Here is a 21,136-nt window from a genome sequence, read left to right as displayed (position 1 = left end):
AGGATAGTTAGTACTTTCAAAAGTTATTTCAGCTGTTAAGAAAGATTTGGGATGCTTACAGTACCATGTAGGTCCACAGCATTTTGCTTTATTTCCACACTACACTGGTGTATTTGTGAATTTCTACCTTGAGTAATAGGTAATAAGTACAATATTATTCACTAAAATTGATTACATAAGAAATATCTATCTAGTATTTCTAGCATTTAACTGTATATAATGTTGTTTCTTGACATGTGACTATTGCTCTAAAATATTTCTGCTAGGTATGTCTACGTTTCAAGCCCTTTCAGTTTCTAATCTAATAAAGCACTCCATAGCAATCCGAACCACACACATTGTGTGGGACGCCAACAGCTTCACTGAAAAACTGTTGAAAAAAGTTGCTGTGTTCAATATACCTGCAGTAAGGTTTTTTTTATTTTTATTTTTTAGCTTTTACTTAATTCAGAAAGAAGAGTTGCATCTGATGCAAGTCATTTTGACACACGGGTAGTACACTGAAAGCACAGACATACCGACATACATATAACATAGAAACAATAAAAGAATATCAATAAAACACATTTATTGAGAAGACACCGACCATGCAAACACTGGGAAGAAATATACACAACACATTCTAATAGTCTGGTGTACAGTACCAGTATGCCAGGTTTTCACTGTCTAATACATATATGGTCAATAAAATAAGTTAAATAATCTTTAAAAGATTTTAATATTTAAAAGACCATCTTAAAACAAACATTTCAGACTGGAATGCCTATAGGTATACAGTATAATGACGTGAGAACAATAAATCTCATTTAAACGTGGGCAGAGATATTTCAGCCTATAGGGAGCTTTTTGCATTAAATACAAAATGCTTGTATTGGTGGTATCAGTAGCATGGTGCTATTTATACAAAAACGAGACAACTTTCTGGAACGTTCTGGAACATAAGCAAACTTAAACTGACCCAGAAGTTTGGAACAGGAAGAGTACGGGTAATAATCTTTTATCATGATATCATGTCTAAAGTACACAGTTCTGCTCCACACCATCACTCACCATCAGTGAAAACCTCAAAGTGCTTTAAAAAAATCAATATTTTTCTTTCATTTCAGGAATGGGTAAACAATATTATATACATATTTTAACTGCCAAACATACAGATTTCCTTTTTAATAAACACAACACCTTTAGAGCCTTTTCAGTTATGTTAAAATAACAAATACAGTACAGTGACATGCAGACAGAGAGATTTGGGGTGTTATGTTTTCCTGAGAAAGAAACCGATTTGCATTTAAGCTTCACTAGAACAACCATTGAAAAAATCTAACCTTTCCACCACCAATTCTTCTCCACCTTATACTGTGCATATCACCTGTCAAAACAATAAATGGCTTTGACAGTCACATTAGAGTTTGATAAATCTATGAATGTGACCACCGACAGAGAAAACGTCCATGTGCTTATGGTGGCTAATTCATCAAGTACAAACCAGCAAAGGAAAGTTCAGCAAAATATATTCCACTCCTAACAAAAGATTCTCCATTGCTGCACACAAATGGTTTTGATGCATTGCAGTTTTCATTATCCACTATAATAGGTTCCCTCCAACTTTAGCAGGCCTAGTACAAAAAAAAAAAGATACCCGTCGCCAGCAACTGGCATTCACGGCTCTCACAGTAAACCTTCAGGCAGGAATGAAGGCCGTGCTTTACATTCTTTATATCAAGGGTAGGCAGGCCTGGTCCTGCAGCGCCACAGATCTTTATGATTTTGAGCTTGATTGCACAGTTTGATTGATCATTCAAAATCTGAGCTTGAACATTCTGATTCTGAATGGCGAGACACAGATACCTCCAGCGCTGAATCACGGCCCTGCATCAAACCCAATGATTAATATGTAGTTATGGGTTCTGCTGGAGCAAAGATCTGGGGGAAAAAATCAGTGGTACTCCAAGGCCAGGCCTGGCTACTCTCGCCTCGCGCAGTAACTCAGGGCTTGGTGTGCATCCACGGCACTGAGCAACACTCCTGCTGTGCTTTCTCACTTCATTTAAACACTGCGTTAGAGAAGCTCCACGTCACACAGAACACACTCTGCATCCCCAAACAGTCATCAGCAAACTAGTATGTGGACATGACTCTAAATAATGCGTTTGAGGTCACAAAGGAAGTGAGCTCGCGAAACAGAGAGATGATCATACGCTGGTCATGTGTGATGCTCAGGGAGATGTTCATAGTGTTTGGGTAGCCGGCTCTAGATTTATGTTCTTATAGAGATTTGAGGTGTTGCAATAATTTGTATTGCATTAAAATACCTCACGACTCAAAGAAAAAAAAGAAACTACATTAATAAATGACAGCAGTAACCACACACAAAAGTCAATAAATTAACAGAAAACGTAAGACCAAACATAAAAAGTGACTTCACAACATCAAAATATGTGACAACACAACATTTTAAAAGTAACTCTAGTAATCTATCAGGGAATACAAAAAAAAACTACAACCATGAAAACAGAAGATTTCGAAGTGTCTCAAAACAGATGGGGGGAGATGATGACGGGAAAGTAGAAAACTGACTGGACTGAAGAGACAATGGAGAGAAAAAAGGAAATGAGAAAAACAAGGATACAGAATCAAGGGCAACAGTGAGTCAGCAGGAATTGAGGGACGTAGTGATGTCATGAACAGGGAGGGGGGTTACCTTGAAAAGGCTGGGGGGTGAGCTACAGTGGAGAGAATGGGGGGATCTAACACCGCACAGCGTTTCCATTCATCTCCAGGTTCCTGACGGTGAGCGGGCTGCGGGGGGCGGGGCGGGGGGCGGAGCTCTCGGCCAGGGCGGCCATGCTGAAGCGTGTGGGCTCCAGAGAGTTCCCCCTCACAGTGATGTGGTCCCAGCCTCCCTGCAACCGGAGAAACACACGTACAGATGCGCACACATACACATGCATACGCGTACATACACACATGTACACACACACACACACATGTACACACACACACACACATACACATGCACGCGCACACACACACACACACACATACACATGCACGCGCACGCGCACACACACACATGCACGCACATGCACACGAACACAGCCAGTTTTCACTAGCTCTTTATAACATGGGCCACAACTGAATAGCAGAAATGCATGCATCTTTAACAATGTGGTAGCAGTTTATTTAATGAGTGATTTTCAGGCCGGACCTCAGAAGTGAGGCAACGTACCCCAATGCCGTAGTCCCAGGACTGGCCCTTGGGTTCCATGGGCTGCACTCCGAGGCGGTGACACACTGTCCCACAGCTCAGGCTGTGACTGCCCTGCACCTTATCTGCTATGATCCACACCTGGGAAAAACACCAGGGTCAGGCAGTACTAGTGAGTTCTAACAGGCAGCCAGAAGCTCCAACACAATTTACATGAATGTGTATATATATATATATTTTTTACAGTAAAATACTTTATTTTGGTCATGGAAGAATGAGGCTCCATGAAACCCAAAATGGGTGGGGCTATCATATACTATCAGTAGCACAATGACTTGAACCAATCCTTTCGTTCTAATTATGAAAATAATTTGATTGGTTCAAAGAAATGCATGCCAGCTCACAGTAGCTCAAGCGCTCATGGGATTCATGAATGACACTCTCCTATCACCACTATGTTATCCATGTGATTTGATGAAGTGGGTAAAGTGCTCCAGACCTGGTCCAGGGGCCCAGCAGATACTTTGCGTACGTTGTTGGAGATGTGGTCCCACGTAGAGCCCTGTGGGTAGCTGGGTGTGAGGCCCTGTCTGTACCACAGGTTACCTGAACACAGAGTGAGAGAGAGAGGGTGAGAGTACATAAGAACACACGCTCAGAAAGAGAGAGGAAGTGGTCATGTAGGTACACCACCTATGTGTTTTGATCCAATGAGCTTTGGTATACATTTATTGTATGACGCTTTGGATAAAAGTGTCTGCCAATTAAAAGCAATGTAATGTAATATTCTGATCTGGTTGGGAGCTCGTATCGTCCATGCCATCATCCAATCGGTGGTCACAATCTGAACCTCGTGCAGTGTGAGAGGGCATCCAAACTAACCCGGGAGAAAATCGTGTAACATATGCCCGCCCTTTGCTTCATGTCATATTTTAATTGTTACAACAGTTAAACCTCAGAGATGAATTTCAGAGTTCCACATTAAATAATCAGTCTAGAAGAAGAAGCAGCATATGCAATATTCTCGAGTCTTCAGAAAACTAGATTTTTAAAACAACGCACCTTGATACCTTTGATATATTGGCCCCTGAAGACACATGAAAACATGCTGTGACTAAAGAAAGCAGGAATCCTGACTGAGGGAACCAGTAATGGTTAAATGAATAATTTAGCTGATATCTGAGGGTACCGTTTTCATCCACTGTGTAAACAGACGTCCTTCCCACAGAGACCTGTTTGAGCTTCTGGCCGGGTGGTGAGGGGATGTGATACCAGCAGTCGCCTGGAAGACAGGATGTGACATCATTAATCAGGTGGAAACAGGGGCTGCTGCTGAAAGCTGCAAACACCAAGGTGAGCTCCTGTGAATCATGGCCTCCTTACACTGGACACATGACTGGCCTGAGACGCCAGTGAATTCCATGCAACTTTCTCAGGCTCCTTTAGAAATGACATGGCTGAGCAGAAAGATCATCGTAACTCCTGTACCCCCATTATTAAACGGTCACCGTAGCACTGTACTCCGATGGTGAAAACATCCTTCCGTCTTTTCAGGAACACATACAATAGTGCTTGTTCTCAGAAGCATTTGAATCTTCCAAAAGGACTGCATAACTTCCTCCTACCCTGCTCACTCCAACCCTCCCTCCCTGGGAGACATGATGGTCAATTGTGGCATCATGAGTTTGCACTGGAATGATCAGGATTTGGCCTTAGCTGGACGCACTGCATGGAGTCTTTTAAAGGCTGGTCCTAGCCCAGCTGGATTAAGCTGGGCTCCCCTGTGCCCGGGGACCTGTGCTCACAGGGGAAGCCCTAAGGCTGTGTAGGGCTTGGCGGTTAGCTCCTCTCTGCGCGGCGGGACCCCGCTCACCTGCCGGGTTCTGGGCGGACACCGATCCCCGGTAGAAGGCAGAGCCGTCCCTGGCGATGGCCCACACCTGGTGAGCGCCCCCGATGGAGATGGATTTAAAGGGCTGGTCCGTGCCCACGTGCAGCCAGGACGTCCCCTGCAAGCACAAACACCGCCAGACCACCTCAGCAGGGCAGGAGCCCCCAGGTCACATGACTGCTCTGACATCACATCTGTGATGGCTAAGGCCGGAAACACATTTGAGTTAAATTACGCGAAAGCACACGCATCCTGCGGTCGTTCAGGGCGTTCTTTGTGCACGTCTTCAAAAATTAACGCTACACGTCTGCAAAGAGTAGTACCCGCGGAAGCCACGGGGGCAGTATACACCCTCCACTGCTGCCATGTTTTTTGCTGTTGTTCAGAAATGGAAGTAAAGCTGTCAACGTATTCCGGCCCTGATCTGCCCCCTAGTGGATATACCTTTTAAACCTCCCGTCAGACAAAAAGCAATTAGATGAGTACATAAACACTGTCACTCTCACCACTTCGCGTATAAGCAGTGCAATAAAATTCAGGTATGTTACTAGCTTAAGCGTGGTCGAGACAGAGGAGGTGCGAGGCGGAGGGTGTTCTCACGGCTGGGGTCTTCGTGGTGACTTCGAGGCGACACAGGACGTCCCCCTTGTTGCTGATGGCCCAGAGTGGCACGTACTCCAGCTCGGCCTGAGCCATACAGGGCAGGAGAGTGACATCAGAAAGCGGGATGGGTGGGACTTCCTGCCATGGGCCCGTTGTTGTGAGTTTACATTTCCTGGAGGGCGGAAAGAAGCCAGAGGCAGAAACAGGACCAATGGGCTTTAGCAGCAGTGTGAGTCTAGTGAAACGGACAGGACAGGGAACCAATAAGCATTCATCTCAGTACCTGGCCCAGCGCCTGCGTCGCACAAAGTCCTTCAAGGTCTTATTGCCGTGATAAGTCCTGCAGGACAAGTGTGCAAGAAACAAAACTCAAATTATTACCGCAGCCAAGTAAAACGTAAATAAAAACACAATCATTACATTGACCCAGTGTACCTGAAGGAGCTATTATTTAGCAGACATGATGCCACTGTACTACCCTAGTTAATCAAAGGGACAATAGATATTTAGTCAAGGTTAGACGTACGCTGGGAAGTCACCAGCATACTGCCAGCCTTCTCTGTCTGTCCCTCCAGAGACACTGTAGTCAATAGTCCAGTCCGACACCTGTCGAGGAGAACAGCGAGGGGGCGGAGCTTAGACAGCGACCCACTGTCTTTGAGAATTCCTATCTTAGAGCAAGTGGGATCATTCACAAAAGCCTCCACTGAATAACAAATACGCAACTGGTAAAAAAATCCACTTTCTACTCTATCAAAACCATGCATGTTCCACATGTCTGAGACATATAAAAACCCCAGACCCTCAGTTCACATGGAATGACTCTGCTTTCTCTGCAGGCTTCAGTGTGGAGATACTGACCCAGGTCCAGTGTGGCGAGGGTGGCTTTGTGTTGGTTTTAGTGCACTCCTGCAGGCCCGAGGCATCGCTCCACATGTAGCGGTCAGTGGGCAGGCCTCTGCAGGGAGCAGAGGCAGCAGTCAGTCTAACTGTCAATCAGGGGGCTGGGCTCACACTGCTAAACGCTGGGAAACGTTGTCTGCTAGGCCAGTACCTGTTGGTGTATCCTGTGACTGGATTCCAGCGCTGATTCTCATAGATATAGACGCTCTTCACATCGGTCTGTGTGTAGATGTTGTCTGTGCTGCTGGCCAGCCCTGCACACAAGAGGTTTTTATGTATGGTTTAAGCTCTGGTAGCTCTGGTCTTGTAGAATGGGCACAAGGCAAGCATACAGAATTAAAGGGGTTTACCCTGGAAGAAGCCTCCTCCGTAGCCCCCGGTGTAGGCCCATGCCGTGTGGTCGTACCCGATCCCCCACACCACGCCCAGGCTGTTACACTCCACGGTGCGCAGGTGGCCCCCGATCTGCCGCCAGAACCTGAGCCACAGAGTGGGACAGGAGCGGGACGAGAGAAAGGTGAGGAAACACAAGTCTACTGAAATGCGGTGAAACAGAGTGAAACAAGACGAAATGCGGCGGCCCTCGGTGGTGAGCACGGGCTGGGGCTAGCGCGTCAGGGCGCGGGCCGGGGCTAGCGCTAGCGTGTCAGGGCGCGGGCTGGGGCACGCTTACATCTGGTCGCAGGGCATGGGGTACGGCGAGGCCTCCAGGCTGGGCGAGGGCTCGCTGACGAAGATGTCCCCTTTGCAGGTGACAGACCAGATGGCCTGTTTGGAGGGGGGGCCCTGAATCCCTCTGGAGTCACAGCAGGATACGCTGAGCAGGGCCAGCTGCAGGGAGCAGAGAGCGCCAAGAGCACAGCGGCGCGTTACAGAATCACCATTACAGACACAGCACTCACTGCGCTAACCACCCTCCATTACACTTCCACTGCAAACCATCCTGTTACACTTTCACTACAAACCCTCCTGTCACTGCAAAACATCCCGTTACTCTGCAGCCTGCTTCTGATTCAGACAGCTCAACTGTCATGGCTTTAACCATGAGGCCAAAATTACAGAAAAACATGCAGAAAGAGGTAAACCATTCTCACTATAGCTGTGTGGAGCCAGGTAGTTGCACACTAGTCTGTGGACAGCACCTTTCTTGTTTCTTTAGTTGAATATTGGTGGTTCACTTTCACATATAGTCTTTCAAAAATAACATTTCTAGACAGAGCTGCCACATAGTCGTTTGTGCACAAAAATACTTCTCTTTGTTTAACAGTACCAACATTCAATAGGCATGCATATTACTGCAGCCAAAGACAATGTAGCTCTGAAGAATGTGACAGCAGACTGACCCAGTCGTGCATCTCCAGCTCTGTCGGAGCTGCCAGGCGGATCGGCCACCTCTGCTTAGTCCTCTCGGCGGTATAGATGGCGAAGGTGTGCTTAGTGTCATTGAGCACTGGAACCAGGATGGTCACCTCATTGACAAACGCATGGAGGTACTGTCAGAAGACAGCAAGGAGAGAGAGAGAGAGAGAGAGAGAGAGAGAGAGAGAGAGAGGCACAAACAAGGGTGAAACAGAGCCTTCATTTAATGAGACTGACCCATTGAAGACTATTTATGTGTCACACAAACACCTAAAGATGTTTACAGGCCATTTGTGGCTAACCGAGTGTTTTACTTGACTTGTCTTCCAAACAAAACACATCAGGTCTATTTAGACAGTAGTTAAATGTCAAAGAGCATAATTTCAACTTCCAGCTTATACCGGTCATAAAGGAAGATGCACACCAAGAATGACTCTCTACCCCCCACAAAACCAAACCATAAATCCAGACATGAGAAATGTTTTCTAACAGTTGCGCAGGTACAACAAAGTGATAAAGACTCTCTGTACAGAGTCACACTATCACCTTCTTCTCCTCATTGAAAGTGTAGTAGATGAAGAGGATGCCATCTTTGTTGCCATCGGTGCCAGAGAACTGCTCCAGCGCAAAGCGAACGTCCACCCACTTGTGCGGTTTCCAGTCTCTCCACCACTGCATGGTGCCCTTCTTCACCCACACCGACTGTGGAGAACAGAGGCGGGCACAAACCGTCAGTGCACCCTGCGAACAACTGCACCAGCTGCAGCACCCACACACTGATCCCATATCAGCAACAGCATCAACAATGCAACCTCGCTGATGACCAGTCTGTTAGCGCTGCTAGCTACCTGCTCGATGGCTTGCTCATAGTGCCTGAAGTTCTCCATCTCCCTCTTAGACCTCTCGCTGAGCTGCTCGAATATCTGCTTGCGCCAGGCGGCTGTCTGCGCAGGAGTGATGGACAGAGACATGGACTGCGCAGACGAGGAAATACCTATGGAACAGACACGGAAAGAGCTTCAGCACTATCTAATGATGAGGCACAGTCACTTCCAAACCTGTGCTATTTTGAGTGAATCACACTTTGTTAAAATGCGAGATACGTAATAGCAACTGTTATCACATATCAAAACAACTTTACTGTAAATACTGCTCAATTTTACAAGTGCCAATGTCAATGGAAAGCGTAGTAAGTTATATTTTTTTGTCATCTCATGACCTCTCAATTCTCCCAGGACCCACAGTTTTGGAAGTGCTGGTATATAGCGTTGGTACATAGGAATTGATGTAATTAACCACAAGCAGTCAGAACACACCCTGCTTAATACTACTGATTTATATAATCTTTAGCTTACCAGCTGGTGTTTTGCAGTGAGTAACTGTCAGTGGCTTAAATAAGGACAGACCCATATCTCTGTGTAGTGAGTCATTGGAGGCCTGAAGCTCACCTGCGGTGATGAACCAGTTGAGCTGTGAGTGGGAGTCCACGGTGCAGCCGCCGCCGCTGACCCAGGCCCAGAGCGGGTGCTCGTCCGAGCCGTACGGGTCCTCCAGCCCCAGGTTGTAGGTGGCCACAGAGGACAGGCTGGCGGTCTCGGCCGTGTCGGAGGCCGGGCCCACGGCCAGGTGGGTCTGCGCCTCCTCCAGGTCCACGTTGCTCCACTGGGGGCCCTGGGCGGCAGGCTGGCTGGGCGACAGCACCAGGGCCGGGGGAGCTGTGCCCTCCTGCTCCCCTCCCTGCTCCTCCTCCTGGATGGAGGCCACGGTGGCGGCTCCGTCGCGCCTGCCCAGCTGGCTCTCGCGGTCGGACACCAGCTCGGAAATGAAACTGTCGCTGGTCACCTTGGGGATGCGCGGTTTGGGGGGATCCTCCGGCTTGGGGGAGGTGGGACCGCCATCCACCACCTTCTCTGCTTCCGGGTCCCCGTCACTCAGCACTGAGCCCTGAGACTGCACTCTCACCTCCCCGCTGAAGAAACAGCCAGCACTGTGAGACAGGAAAGAGAAACACATGAGACACCAGCACTGGGAGACAGGAAAGAGAAACACATGAGACACCAGCACTGTGAGACAGGAAAGAGAAACACATGAGACACCAGCACTGTGAGTCAGACAGGAAAGAGAAACGCATGAAACACCAGCACTGCGAGTGAGACAGGAAAGAGAAACGCATGAAACACCAGCACTGCGAGTGAGACAGGAAAGAGAAACACATGAAACACCAGCACTGCGAGTGAGACAGGAAAGAGAAACGCATGAAACACCAGCACTGCGAGTGAGACAGGAAAGAGAAACACATGAGACACCAGCACTGCGAGTGAGACAGGAAAGAGAAACGCATGAAACACCAGCACTGCGAGTGAGACAGGAAAGAGAAACGCATGAAACACCAGCACTGTGAGTGAGACAGGAAAGAGAAACACATGAAACACCAGCACTGCGAGTGAGACAGGAAAGAGAAACGCATGAAACACCAGCACTGTGAGTGAAACCAGAAATAGAAACATATGAAATGGCAGCACTTTGATAATAGCAGAAACCATTAAAGAATGTACGTAGGCATATAAACAAAACCCGTTTGCACTGCCATCTGCTGGAAACGGGGCCGTGATTTTTAGCAGGTCAGGAGTTCAGATGCAGATCTCAATTCGGTGCTGATGATAAGGCACGCCGCTGTGCTATTTTTCCATTACCCTCATCCCCCTGGAGGCTAACCTGGGCAGGCTGCTGGTGCTGGCGCTGGAATGGGAGCGGTCTCCGTCTCGGGGCACGGACACCGCCCTCCAGGCCTTCCCGCTCAGCTCGCTGGCCGTCACGCCCTGCCGGAAATACACCGCCCGATCCTCGCGGCTGATCCCCCAGACCTGAGGCACAGGAGCAGCACTTGAGCCCGGGTCGACAGCACTGCTAATCCACAGTGCATTTACTTCAGTCCCACTCCACAAATTACGCTCATTAACCCCAAAGCTGACACTGCTTCATAGCTGGTCATTTAATACAGAGATAAACATTTCTCTCCTACCATCTAGATTAATTTTTAATTCATATCAGACACAAGATGAGTACAGTACTTCACTTTGAATGAGCTTCATCAGGTGTGAACTCATTCACTCATAAAAGGTTGCAGGTCTTAACAATGTACTTGAGTTTTCCAATAGACAGAGAGCTGGATAATTCTGTAATTCATAGTTCAGGACAGGGCCTGCCAGTATGTTTCCAGAGTAAGGTGATTCAGAGTTTTTCCTTGAGTAAACTGAAAGTAACTTTATTTTTATGGTCATTAGAAACAGTAGTTCACACATTCCAGGAACACAAAGCATGAGGTTTAAACACAGCTGTCTCCTCATTGCCTGAGATTGCCAATCTATCACACCTATCACATCTTTCCAGAATCCCTGAACAACAGGACATTCCCATAGACAGTGAAATAAAGTATTCAAATTTGATTTGTTAGTGCTGTATGTAAGGCTGGAGCAACATACATCTGTATTAACAACTACACAGAAGTAGCTTGTGTTTACTGTCTGCATCTGGGCAGTCAAACAGAGAGCCTGCCAATCCATCACAAAGATGTTCTCTATTATACTTATTTTTGTAAAATAGTTCTCTGTTATTACTATTATCAATATTATTATTGTTATCCCCATAGTCTTGGAACCATTCCCAATGTCATCCTCCCTCGTTTCTCTCTTGGAGTGTACAGTGACCCACCTCCAGCCTGCTGCTGTACATGTCATCACCGGGACACATGGAGCCTGCTTTAGCTGCTGTAGCTGCATTAGCTCACAGCTTCCACAACTTGCCTGCACTGCACCGCTGCAGCACTCATAAACTGTACCTGACATCAACAGGGGATCACTGTCCCTACAGGGACTAACTGAACTGGTTTACCTGCACAGTGCAGCTTCTATCACTCTGCTCATTTTTTCCCATGGAAATTCATTTGAAACACACACCTCTCTTTTCCACTGTTCAAAGGCCTTATCACTTAACTTATTTCTAACTTTGCTTCTTGTATCAGAGCAACATATGACCATTCAGCATGCAGCCTTCTATGACCATTTAAAATCTCAGTTTGTCATATTCTGTGGTTGTGCAGCACAGTGCACACACTGCACGGTAACGCTATTGTTGAAGGAGCGGGGGCTAGACGGTCCTCCAGCGAAGCACGGCGCTGACTGTGAGAGCCGCCTGAGGGTGACTCACACTGGGCAGAGTCGGGTTGCAGGGTCCTATATGGTATTGGGGAGCCCAGGGCGCTGGTATATATTAGGCTGGGAGAGCGAGCGGGGCTGCTGACTGGCGGTCACCGCGGCAGGGGCTCGTGTTTCAGCAGGGGCAGAGCTGGGGGGGGGGGGGGGGGGGGGGGGGGGGTTGGGGGGCGGGTTGGTTTGCAGCGCTTGCAACTCCAGCCTGAGACTCAGCACCGGAGCCCCTCAGAAATACTCACCGCGGGTAATGTGATTCTGCCAGGGGTGCGTGTGCCAGGAGGAGCAGATTAGAACGGCACAGACATGGAGCCAGAGAGCGGAAGGAGCTGGCTGCTGCCAGGCACTGGGAGTCTAACCAGGCACGCCTCCAAAAGCCGCAAGCGCTAGCGGCACTCCCCGCTACACCGGCTCCTGACTGCATCGATTCCAAAGCGGCTTCTCACCCGCAGAAACACATTTTAAAGCAACTTTTACACTCTGAGTTCACTACAGCACTAGGAGCCAGGTGCTGCAGCCCATTAGGGTTATTCTACCAATCAGAGAGGGTTCTTCTCAAGGCTTCTTTTACATGAGAGATTACTGAACCCATCCAGGGCAAGGACACCCTGCATGCATCACAGCACTGGGATGAGCTGTGTGATGATATGCAAACTGTCAGCGTATTCTCTGGTACACAGCTGATTTCTCTTTATGTCAGTTCTATCTGCATAACACTACACAACGGATGACTATATGCACCGCCCAAAAATACTGAGACCACCATTAAATGATCTTATGATGAAATATGTAAAGCAATCCTCTGAGAAAAAAGTGAGTGACAGTATCAGTAAGTATCAGTAGCGGTGGTGTAGTGGTGTGGGCTGGGCTAAGCAGACCCAGCAGTGTCTGAGTCTCTTCACTGCACAGTATACTAACTTTATACAAACTAACTTTTAGCCTGAAGAAATCGCTGCACTTATGGTGCATATGGTGCTACCCTAAGTGTTGTTCACTATCAGCACAAAACACAATGAAAACGCACGGAATCCTGGCAGCCCAACCCAGGAAACGGGAGGCCAGTGCTGCTGGGTGCAGTGTCGCTACGCTGGCGGCGCGAGAGGAAGGTGCACAAATCCCCGGTCTCTCACCTGATCGTTGAGCCCCACGTTGATCATGACCATCTCCCCCACCATGCCAATCCAGCCGGAGCCACAAGGATTATGGGAGTTTATGCCCCGCCTGAACCACACCTAGAATGCACAGGGGAAGACACCATCAGCACCATCATTTGGTTTGAAAGCCTTTTCATAGAATTAATCACCTTTCCTTAAATATTTAATCTAGCTCCCGCAGAAAAAAGGATCATGTTACTGCACAAGAAGAATATAACATGGCTGACATGTTGGCGCACACTAACTCTGAGATGTACTTCACTTCAAGTTGCATGAATAACGGACAATGAAGAGTGCATGAGCGGGGATGCAGGAATCCGTGATATAAATGGAAATGGTCATGAATGGTTTCTCACTTTGTGGTCCTTGGTGACCGCCCACACCACGTTGATGCCCACAGCCACATGGATGGCACCGACCTCAGAGCTCGGAGACTCCACCACCACCCAGGAGGACCCTGCGGTCACAGGGCTACTGTCACACACCGCACTCTGCTACGAGCACTAAAAAGAGCGCCGCTCTCCCACTTGACACTGCGTGCCAAATCAAAATGACAAAACGGAAAGCGTCGCTCAACCTAGGTCTGAATAAAACATGTTCATCTCATGGAAATAATGTGTGGTGAGTGCTGCTAGCATTAACATTTCAGAGCTACCCGAGAGAAATGCGTATTGAAATATGCTGCTGTAGCCAAACCAGGGAGCAAAGCAGTGAGCAAGGTTTTTTTCCCCACACAAATTGACTGAACTGTCTGGTTTCGCCCGCTCATTTAGCCTTGGAAAGCTAGCTGGCCTTTTAACTTTTTGTGAGCATTTTTAAGGGAACTTACATTGGCTTTTAAAAGGGCTGTGTCATGGTGCTGCATTTGATTATTTTTCAGACATAAGATGTCACAGTGTAGTGAGGATTTTGAAATTAGCCTGGCAACCCCAAGTAGAGAGGGACACTTACAGTCCTCACACAGGAAACGTACAGCTGTGGTTTCCTGTGCAACAGCTTGCGCTGCGTGTGAGAAGGGTAAAGGGGCTGACTCTGACCTTTGGGGCAGTCCCTGCCGATGCCCTCCCTGACCAGCAGCTGCCCCTCCCAGAGCACAGCCCACACCAGATCCCCGGGCCCACAGCTGATCTGCACCACCTCCCCCGGGACCTGCACCTCCTCCCAGCCCGAGCCCTCCGGGTTCTGGTGGTGAATACCGTCTCTGAACCACACCTGGGGCAAAACACACAACAGCCTGCTCTGCAACTGCACAACTGGTCAAGAGCAACTGTGTTCACAAGTGACTTAAAGGGAAACTAAGCAGAGTAACAAGTTAGTGTGTTGGGACTGCATGATTATTCCTTTTAAAAAAAATAAACAATCAGACTGGACAAGAAGACTCAATCAGACAGTGCTACACCACACTGGTTAAAACTTAAGTAGGCTTCTTTAAGATGTGATGAGAATGTAACCAATAAATCTGTTCATTCCTGGGTAAATTTCACTTCTCATTTACAGTTTTGGTAAGAGGAAAATGTTTTTTCAGCTCTCATGTGACACATTTAACTTTTACAATGAATAAACCTCACTGTAGATGTTGGCCTAGCAGTTTAAACTAAACCACTGGACAAAGCATGAATTATAAATGCCGAGAATGACAAACTAATAATCTCACTCTCTTTGGCTACAGCTTCAGAATTACTAATGGGCTGTCATTTTAAAGACTGATTAGTTTTGAGTAAGAACTGAGTGAAATTCCAAAAAATTAATTTTAAAAAACACAAAAACCACATCCTTGGATACCAACATGAGTTAATGTCCATTCCAAAAGAGGACCAGCAGTCCCATGGTGCATTGCTCCACTCTGTTTATTAACAAAGGGCTCAGCCTTTTTATCGGCAAATTACCAAATAGTTAAGTATATTTGAGAGAACAACTGAGAGATAATCTTAATTTACCATTTCCCACATTTTAGTTATTTTTGTTCATGGCACCCAGTGTTCCTTTCTGAAGTCACTGGATTAAATTACTTATCCTTTTTTTCAATATTACGTTAAAGTGCCCAGAAAAATAATTGTTAAATGTAAATTGATGAGAGTGAATACCAGAGAAATTTCTGCAATGAACCACTGTGAAGTTACACTGAACTCTAGTGGCCAAATGCTAATATTGCATGAATTAAATAAGATATCTAAACACTCTTCTTAAGTAAAATTACAATGTTACCATGGCATTTATATTGTATTTAATAAAAGGATTTCCTGTTGAGGCTATGCCAGATGAGAGGCAGTGCAGTACAGCAGCAGCCCTGGTGCACACTGAGGGCCTACCTTCCCCTGCAGAGACACAGCCCATAAGGACAGCCTACCTTCCCCTGCAGAGACACAGCCCATAAGGACAGCCTACCTTCCCCTGCAGAGACACAGCCCATAGGGACAGCCTACCTTCCCCTGCAGAGACATAGCCCATAAGGACAGCCTACCTTCCCCTGCAGAGACACAGCCCATAAAAACAGCCTACCTTCCCCTGCAGAGACACAGCCCATAGGGACAGCCTACCTTCCCCTGCAGAGACACAGCCCATAAGGACAGCCTACCTTCCCCTGCAGAGACACAGCCCATAGGGACAGCCTACCTTCCCCTGCAGAGACATAGCCCATAAGGACAGCCTACCTTCCCCTGCAGAAACACAGCCCATAAGAACAGCCTACCTTCCCCTGCAGAGACACAGCCCATAGGGACAGCCTACCTTCCCCTGCAGAGACACAGCCCATAGGGACAGCCTACCTTCCCCTGCAGAGACACAGCCCATAAGGACAGCCTACCTTCCCCTGCAGAGACACAGCCCATAGGGACAGCCTACCTTCCCCTGCAGAGACACAGCCCATAGGGACAGCCTACCTTCCCCTGCAGAGACACAGCCCATAAGGACAGCCTACCTTCCCCTGCAGAGACATAGCTCATAAGGACAGCCTACCTTCCCCTGCAGAGACACAGCCCATAAGAACAGCCTACCTTCCCCTGCAGAGACACAGCCCATAAGGACAGCCTACCTTCCCCTGCAGTGACACAGCCCATAAGGACAGCCTACCTTCCCCTGCAGAGACACAGCCCATAGGGACAGCCTACCTTCTCCTGCAGAGACACAGCCCATAAGGACAGCCTACCTTCTCCTGCAGAGACACAGCCCATAGGGACAGCCTACCTTCCCCTGCAGAGACACAGCCCATAGGGACAGCCTACCTTCCCCTGCAGAGACACAGCCCATAGGGACAGCCTACCTTCCCCTGCAGAGACACAGCCCATAAGGACAGCCTACCTTCCCCTGCAGAGACACAGCCCATAGGGACAGCCTACCTTCCCCTGCAGAGACATAGCCCATAAGGACAGCCTACCTTCCCCTGCAGAAACACAGCCCATAAGAACAGCCTACCTTCCCCTGCAGAGACACAGCCCATAGGGACAGCCTACCTTCCCCTGCAGAGACACAGCCCATAGGGACAGCCTACCTTCCCCTGCAGAGACACAGCCCATAAGGACAGCCTACCTTCCCCTGCAGAGACACAGCCCATAGGGACAGCCTACCTTCCCCTGCAGAGACACAGCCCATAGGGACAGCCTACCTTCCCCTGCAGAGACACAGCCCATAAGGACAGCCTACCTTCCCCTGCAGAGACATAGCTCATAAGGACAGCCTACCTTCCCCTGCAGAGACACAGCCCATAAGAACAGCCTACCTTCCCCTGCAGAGACACAGCCCATAAGGACAGCCTACCTTCCCCTGCAGAGACACAGGCCATAAGGACAGCCTACCTTCCCCTGCAGTGACACAGCCCATAGGGACAGCCTGCCCTGCGGCTCATCACTGATCTCCCAGCCTCCACAGCTGATGTCATTGAAGGGATCTGGCAGTGGTCTGGCTTCCTCTGAGGGGATCTGAGATCACACACACACACACACATGCGCACGTGCACACACACACACGCATGCATGCACGCACACGCACACACACACACACACACACACACGCATGCATGCACACGCACACACACGCGCACACAAACACACAGACATTAAGACTGAGCTACTTGTTGCAGGAAGTGGCAATAAATTAAAAGTTCAAATACACTAACTGTAAGTATAATCTATTATATACTCTAGACAGGCCTTGTCCTGAATTTCAATGTGGAGTCATGCTACTCATGGTTACAGATGAGGTCCAGATCACACTGTATTTGGGCACTGGTTCTGTCATGTGCACACAAACCTTGGCCCAGGAGTCCCGTGCCTTGTACCTCCTGTACCGAATCCATCGCCTGCGACGGACACAGGAGTTCCACTTCTTGTCTTTGGTGTAATAGGCAGGGAAGTCGATTGCATATGTCCAGCCCTGAACACATCATCATCTACATGAGGCAGGTAACTGCAGCTACATAACAGTGACCATTTCAATAAAGTTCCTCAAGTTACTACATTGGAAATAAAGCTGTACACGTGATCTAAAGTGGCGTCAATACTGCTCATTATTTGCCGTTTCAGAAGTAATAGAAAGCAAAAAACAAAACAAAAAAACAGTGATAGCTTCATAAAGCTATTAAACATTAAGTTTTTACACTCCCCCAGGAAACAGTATGGCAGAAATATGTGCTTGATGTAAAAGCTCTGACAGACGGTCGGTATGGAAACGATCAGGGGCGTGCTCCCGGTTCACACTCACCCCTTTCTCAGTGGGGTCTCCTCCAAAGTTCTCATCCACATACCAGTCTGCCTCCCACTCCCAGTTCTCCGAGGGCAAAAGGAAGCTGTCAAAGGCCTGGTGCTTCAGTCCCGTCATGTCACTCCACTGCCAGCGGTCGCTCGGCAACAGTCGGTCGGAGAATCCATCCACAGGGTTCCAGCGCTGTAGGACACATGATGGTGAAGAGCAGCCAACACATACACACAAGAACAATAAACTTGTTCAATGCAACATGGCAATTAACAGAGACATAGACATACATTTCAAATACACAATTTTGTTATTTGTTTATTACCAAATAAGAAAACCTTTGAGTTTATCAGGTTGGTAAATGAAAATCCTAATATGTGTATAGTTTTACAAAAAATATAGTTAGCAAAATTTGGAATAACCAGATTCAAGTGGCACTCATGACAAAATTGTTCATACATGTACACAACATTGGTCAGCAAATTTAAATATAATAGAGTGGTTTTCACTGCAGGTAGGCTACTCAAATATCTAACATTGAATATTAACACCTGCACATCAGGTGTTAATATTCCACGGCTTCTTTCTTCACATACTACAGTGTGTGTAGTCACGATGCCTTGACACAACATTCAATGACACAACACATGACACACAGTGCACATGCATGGACACTTGTGGCCTTGAGTACCTGGTTCTCGTAGGTCTCCTCCTGGTAGCGAATGGGCACGTCGCTGGCGTGGACGTTCAGGTAGATCTGGTGGTCGCAGGCAATGCCCCAGCAGCACTGCTGCACGGCCGTGACGCGCTTGAACTCCAGATGCGCATCCTTGCACTGCTCCCACTGCTGACCCGCGGTTGACAGGCTGTACACCCTCCCGTACACGTCCACTGCCCACAGGAGGGAGCTAGGCATGGTGTGCCCTGCGGCGGAGAGGGCACGGGCATCAGGAACCCTCCGCCCTCACCCACCACCCTGCCAGCTCTGCCCGAACCATACCCCTCACACTCATTAAATAAACATTTTCTGGACGACTACCCCAACCTGAATCTGAAGTTAATATTGTTCCGGGGATGGTGTTCTTATTGAAAATACATTAGCGTCAGAAAAGAAGCCAGACCTGTTTGTAAATGCAGACCCTAAGGGGACTGCAAAACCTGATGCCAAATTTCCTTTCACTTCTGCTCAGGCAACATAACTGCTGATTCAATGTGGTGGTCTTCCTAAATAACCTCCTGTTGAGAATCAATGACAGTAAACCAAACCATCATTCTTCCATACAGAGATGTGCTTTCTAAAATATTGGCACCACAACTTACTCACAAATGTCATTTTTTCTGGCACAGTAAACATAGCAGTGTCCTTAACTCCAAACAAACCGCTTATGTTGCAAACACACTATGATGGTAGCAGCATAAATGCCTTGCAACAGTTCTGCAAAATTAGTGCCTAAAAACAAATAAAAATGGAGTTCCCACAAGAATATTAAGGCTTGTCCAAAAATGATATTGTAAAGAAATGGCAGAAATTGTATCATACACCCCTTAGGGAACCAATGTTATTTTAAGTGTTGCTTTACAGTCATCAGATATTATTACAGACACCAATTTTAAATGTCCAAAGAATTGGTAACATGATTTAAAAAGATACATTACCCAGTATCCACTGTTTCTCTTATGACATAACCTCATATGATTCATCATATGAACCATTTAGCATACTCCTTATTTACAAGCCTAACCTATTGGCACATTTCTAAAAGTAATTTAATTTTTATGCAATGGCACGCACAAATTCAATAAGAATCTGTGCTTAATGCAATATTGAGTTGACTGCATAAAATAAATTAGGCCTAGCTGACACAGTATGTAGTTGATTTTAGATATCGAGCCATTCATCTATCAGTTTATCGCTCTAGATCGATAAGTAGATTGGTAAATTATAAAGTAAATTATATTGCTATCTTCAATAACAACGGTTTTAAACAAGACCATGTAATGTAATGTACACCATTTTCGAAGCGTAAGGTTACCATTTACCACTTGAAATCGAGCAGACTAATACTAATAGCAACATACTGGCCAGAGTCTTCACAACAGTGCGAAAACCCACAATCGAGTTACAGACTTCTCTTGCCAGACTTCTCTGATCAGAACGGAATTCGCTTTAAATTAATAATACGATTTCATTAACGGTGTTGCTGTATATATTCCAAAAATGTAGCTAACTCTCTCAAATGAAACACTGCATTGTAGGTCACATATTGCATCCGTAAGATTTAAAAAAACATGATCAAAACGTTTTGATACATTTATATCCCTCACATGAGATGTCCGATTATGACTGAAATAGACAGCTATGTTACACGCAACTTGAAACTATTCAATTAGCTTGCTGACTGACGAGGCAATAGCCTCGTAGGCTCTATCCTAGTTTTCTAGGAGATGCTAATACCCAACGACGCACGCAAGTGGGAAATACATATTCAAAATAAGCCCTGAAGAAAACGTCAGCATGATCAGATTGACATAATACAATTAAAAAAAAACATACATTTAAAATCTATCATAAAACATAGGTTACTGTACGACTTAGCCCGTCAGGCAGTTAGGTGCTAGCTGGCTAACTAGCTTCGAAGACCAAGCATCAGCTGGCTTGTTCTCATCCTCGAGCTAAAAGAACATTAACGCATGATCAGATGAAAACACCGTATCATATTACCACTACTGCGAGCCAAATACTTACCTTTGATTCCCTTTCATACACGTTTAAGAGTGATTAAAGTAATAGTGCAGTCGGCTATTTACTTCCCCACACTTTACGTCAAACACATTCACTATTTACATTCGGACTTCTTCCTATATCACGACCGGAAGTCGAGATACTTTCACTCGGATTGGCTACAGTGAACTAAAGTAATCGATGCTCCCTCTCTGATTGGACAAAGTAAGTGTCATCGTTCATTTCTAAGCCGGCTTCAGTATTCATTATTTTCCAGGGAAACATTACCGCAGTAATAAAATACCACTTTCCTTTATGAAAACAGTTTTAACAATGTGATTATCGTTAACACTATCATCAGTGGACCTATGGCTAAACTATTAGCATCAACAATACTGATACATA

The 21,136-nt window shown here is 46.9% G+C and overlaps 1 protein-coding gene across 4 annotated transcripts; it reads right to left on the bottom strand.

Moving 5' to 3' along the window:
* Nucleotides 1-551: 551 nt before the first annotated feature.
* Nucleotides 552-20,899, bottom strand: tecpr1a (tectonin beta-propeller repeat containing 1a). Of its 4 annotated transcripts, XM_035405555.1 has the most exons (26): nucleotides 20,756-20,899; nucleotides 18,701-18,933; nucleotides 18,019-18,201; nucleotides 17,569-17,691; nucleotides 17,115-17,237; nucleotides 14,361-14,535; nucleotides 13,680-13,780; nucleotides 13,300-13,401; nucleotides 10,677-10,825; nucleotides 9,410-9,948; nucleotides 8,810-8,955; nucleotides 8,508-8,663; nucleotides 7,946-8,095; nucleotides 7,276-7,433; nucleotides 6,953-7,080; nucleotides 6,754-6,856; nucleotides 6,561-6,657; nucleotides 6,226-6,305; nucleotides 5,983-6,039; nucleotides 5,697-5,871; nucleotides 5,079-5,214; nucleotides 4,395-4,487; nucleotides 3,705-3,811; nucleotides 3,227-3,346; nucleotides 2,699-2,900; nucleotides 552-2,578 (listed from the first exon to the last, which is right to left on the bottom strand). In XM_035405555.1, the coding sequence occupies exons 2-25, from the start codon at nucleotides 18,923-18,925 to the stop codon at nucleotides 2,745-2,747; spliced, it is 3,582 nt and encodes a 1,193-aa protein (XP_035261446.1). In that variant the 5' UTR covers nucleotides 18,926-18,933; nucleotides 20,756-20,899; the 3' UTR covers nucleotides 552-2,578; nucleotides 2,699-2,744. The 4 variants fall into 4 exon arrangements, with proteins under 4 accessions (XP_035261446.1, XP_035261445.1, XP_035261448.1 ...); XM_035405554.1 differs by having other exon boundaries at nucleotides 552-2,900; XM_035405557.1 differs by lacking the exons at nucleotides 17,115-17,237; nucleotides 17,569-17,691; nucleotides 18,019-18,201; nucleotides 18,701-18,933; nucleotides 20,756-20,899 and adding an exon at nucleotides 16,355-16,996 and having other exon boundaries at nucleotides 552-2,900.
* Between the last annotated feature and the right edge of the window lie 237 nt (nucleotides 20,900-21,136).

Source organism: Anguilla anguilla, chromosome 2, assembly GCF_013347855.1.
Source record: "Anguilla anguilla isolate fAngAng1 chromosome 2, fAngAng1.pri, whole genome shotgun sequence".
NCBI classification, from domain to species: Eukaryota; Metazoa; Chordata; class Actinopteri; order Anguilliformes; family Anguillidae; genus Anguilla; species Anguilla anguilla.
This window is presented reverse-complemented; position numbering and strand designations above follow the sequence as displayed.

Bases quoted from the DNA above. Each gene is read 5' to 3' on its own strand.
- tecpr1a (XM_035405554.1), bottom strand. From the start codon at position 18,925: ATGCCTAGCTCCCTCCTGTGGGCAGTGGACGTGTACGGGAGGGTGTAC. The intron at 7,081-7,275 runs GTAAGCGTGCCC...TCTGTGGCTCAG, and splicing joins CCCATGCCCTGCGACCAGAT to GTTCTGGCGGCAGATCGGGG. The intron at 6,857-6,952 runs GTAAACCCCTTT...TCTTGTGTGCAG, and splicing joins CGGAGGAGGCTTCTTCCAGG to GGCTGGCCAGCAGCACAGAC.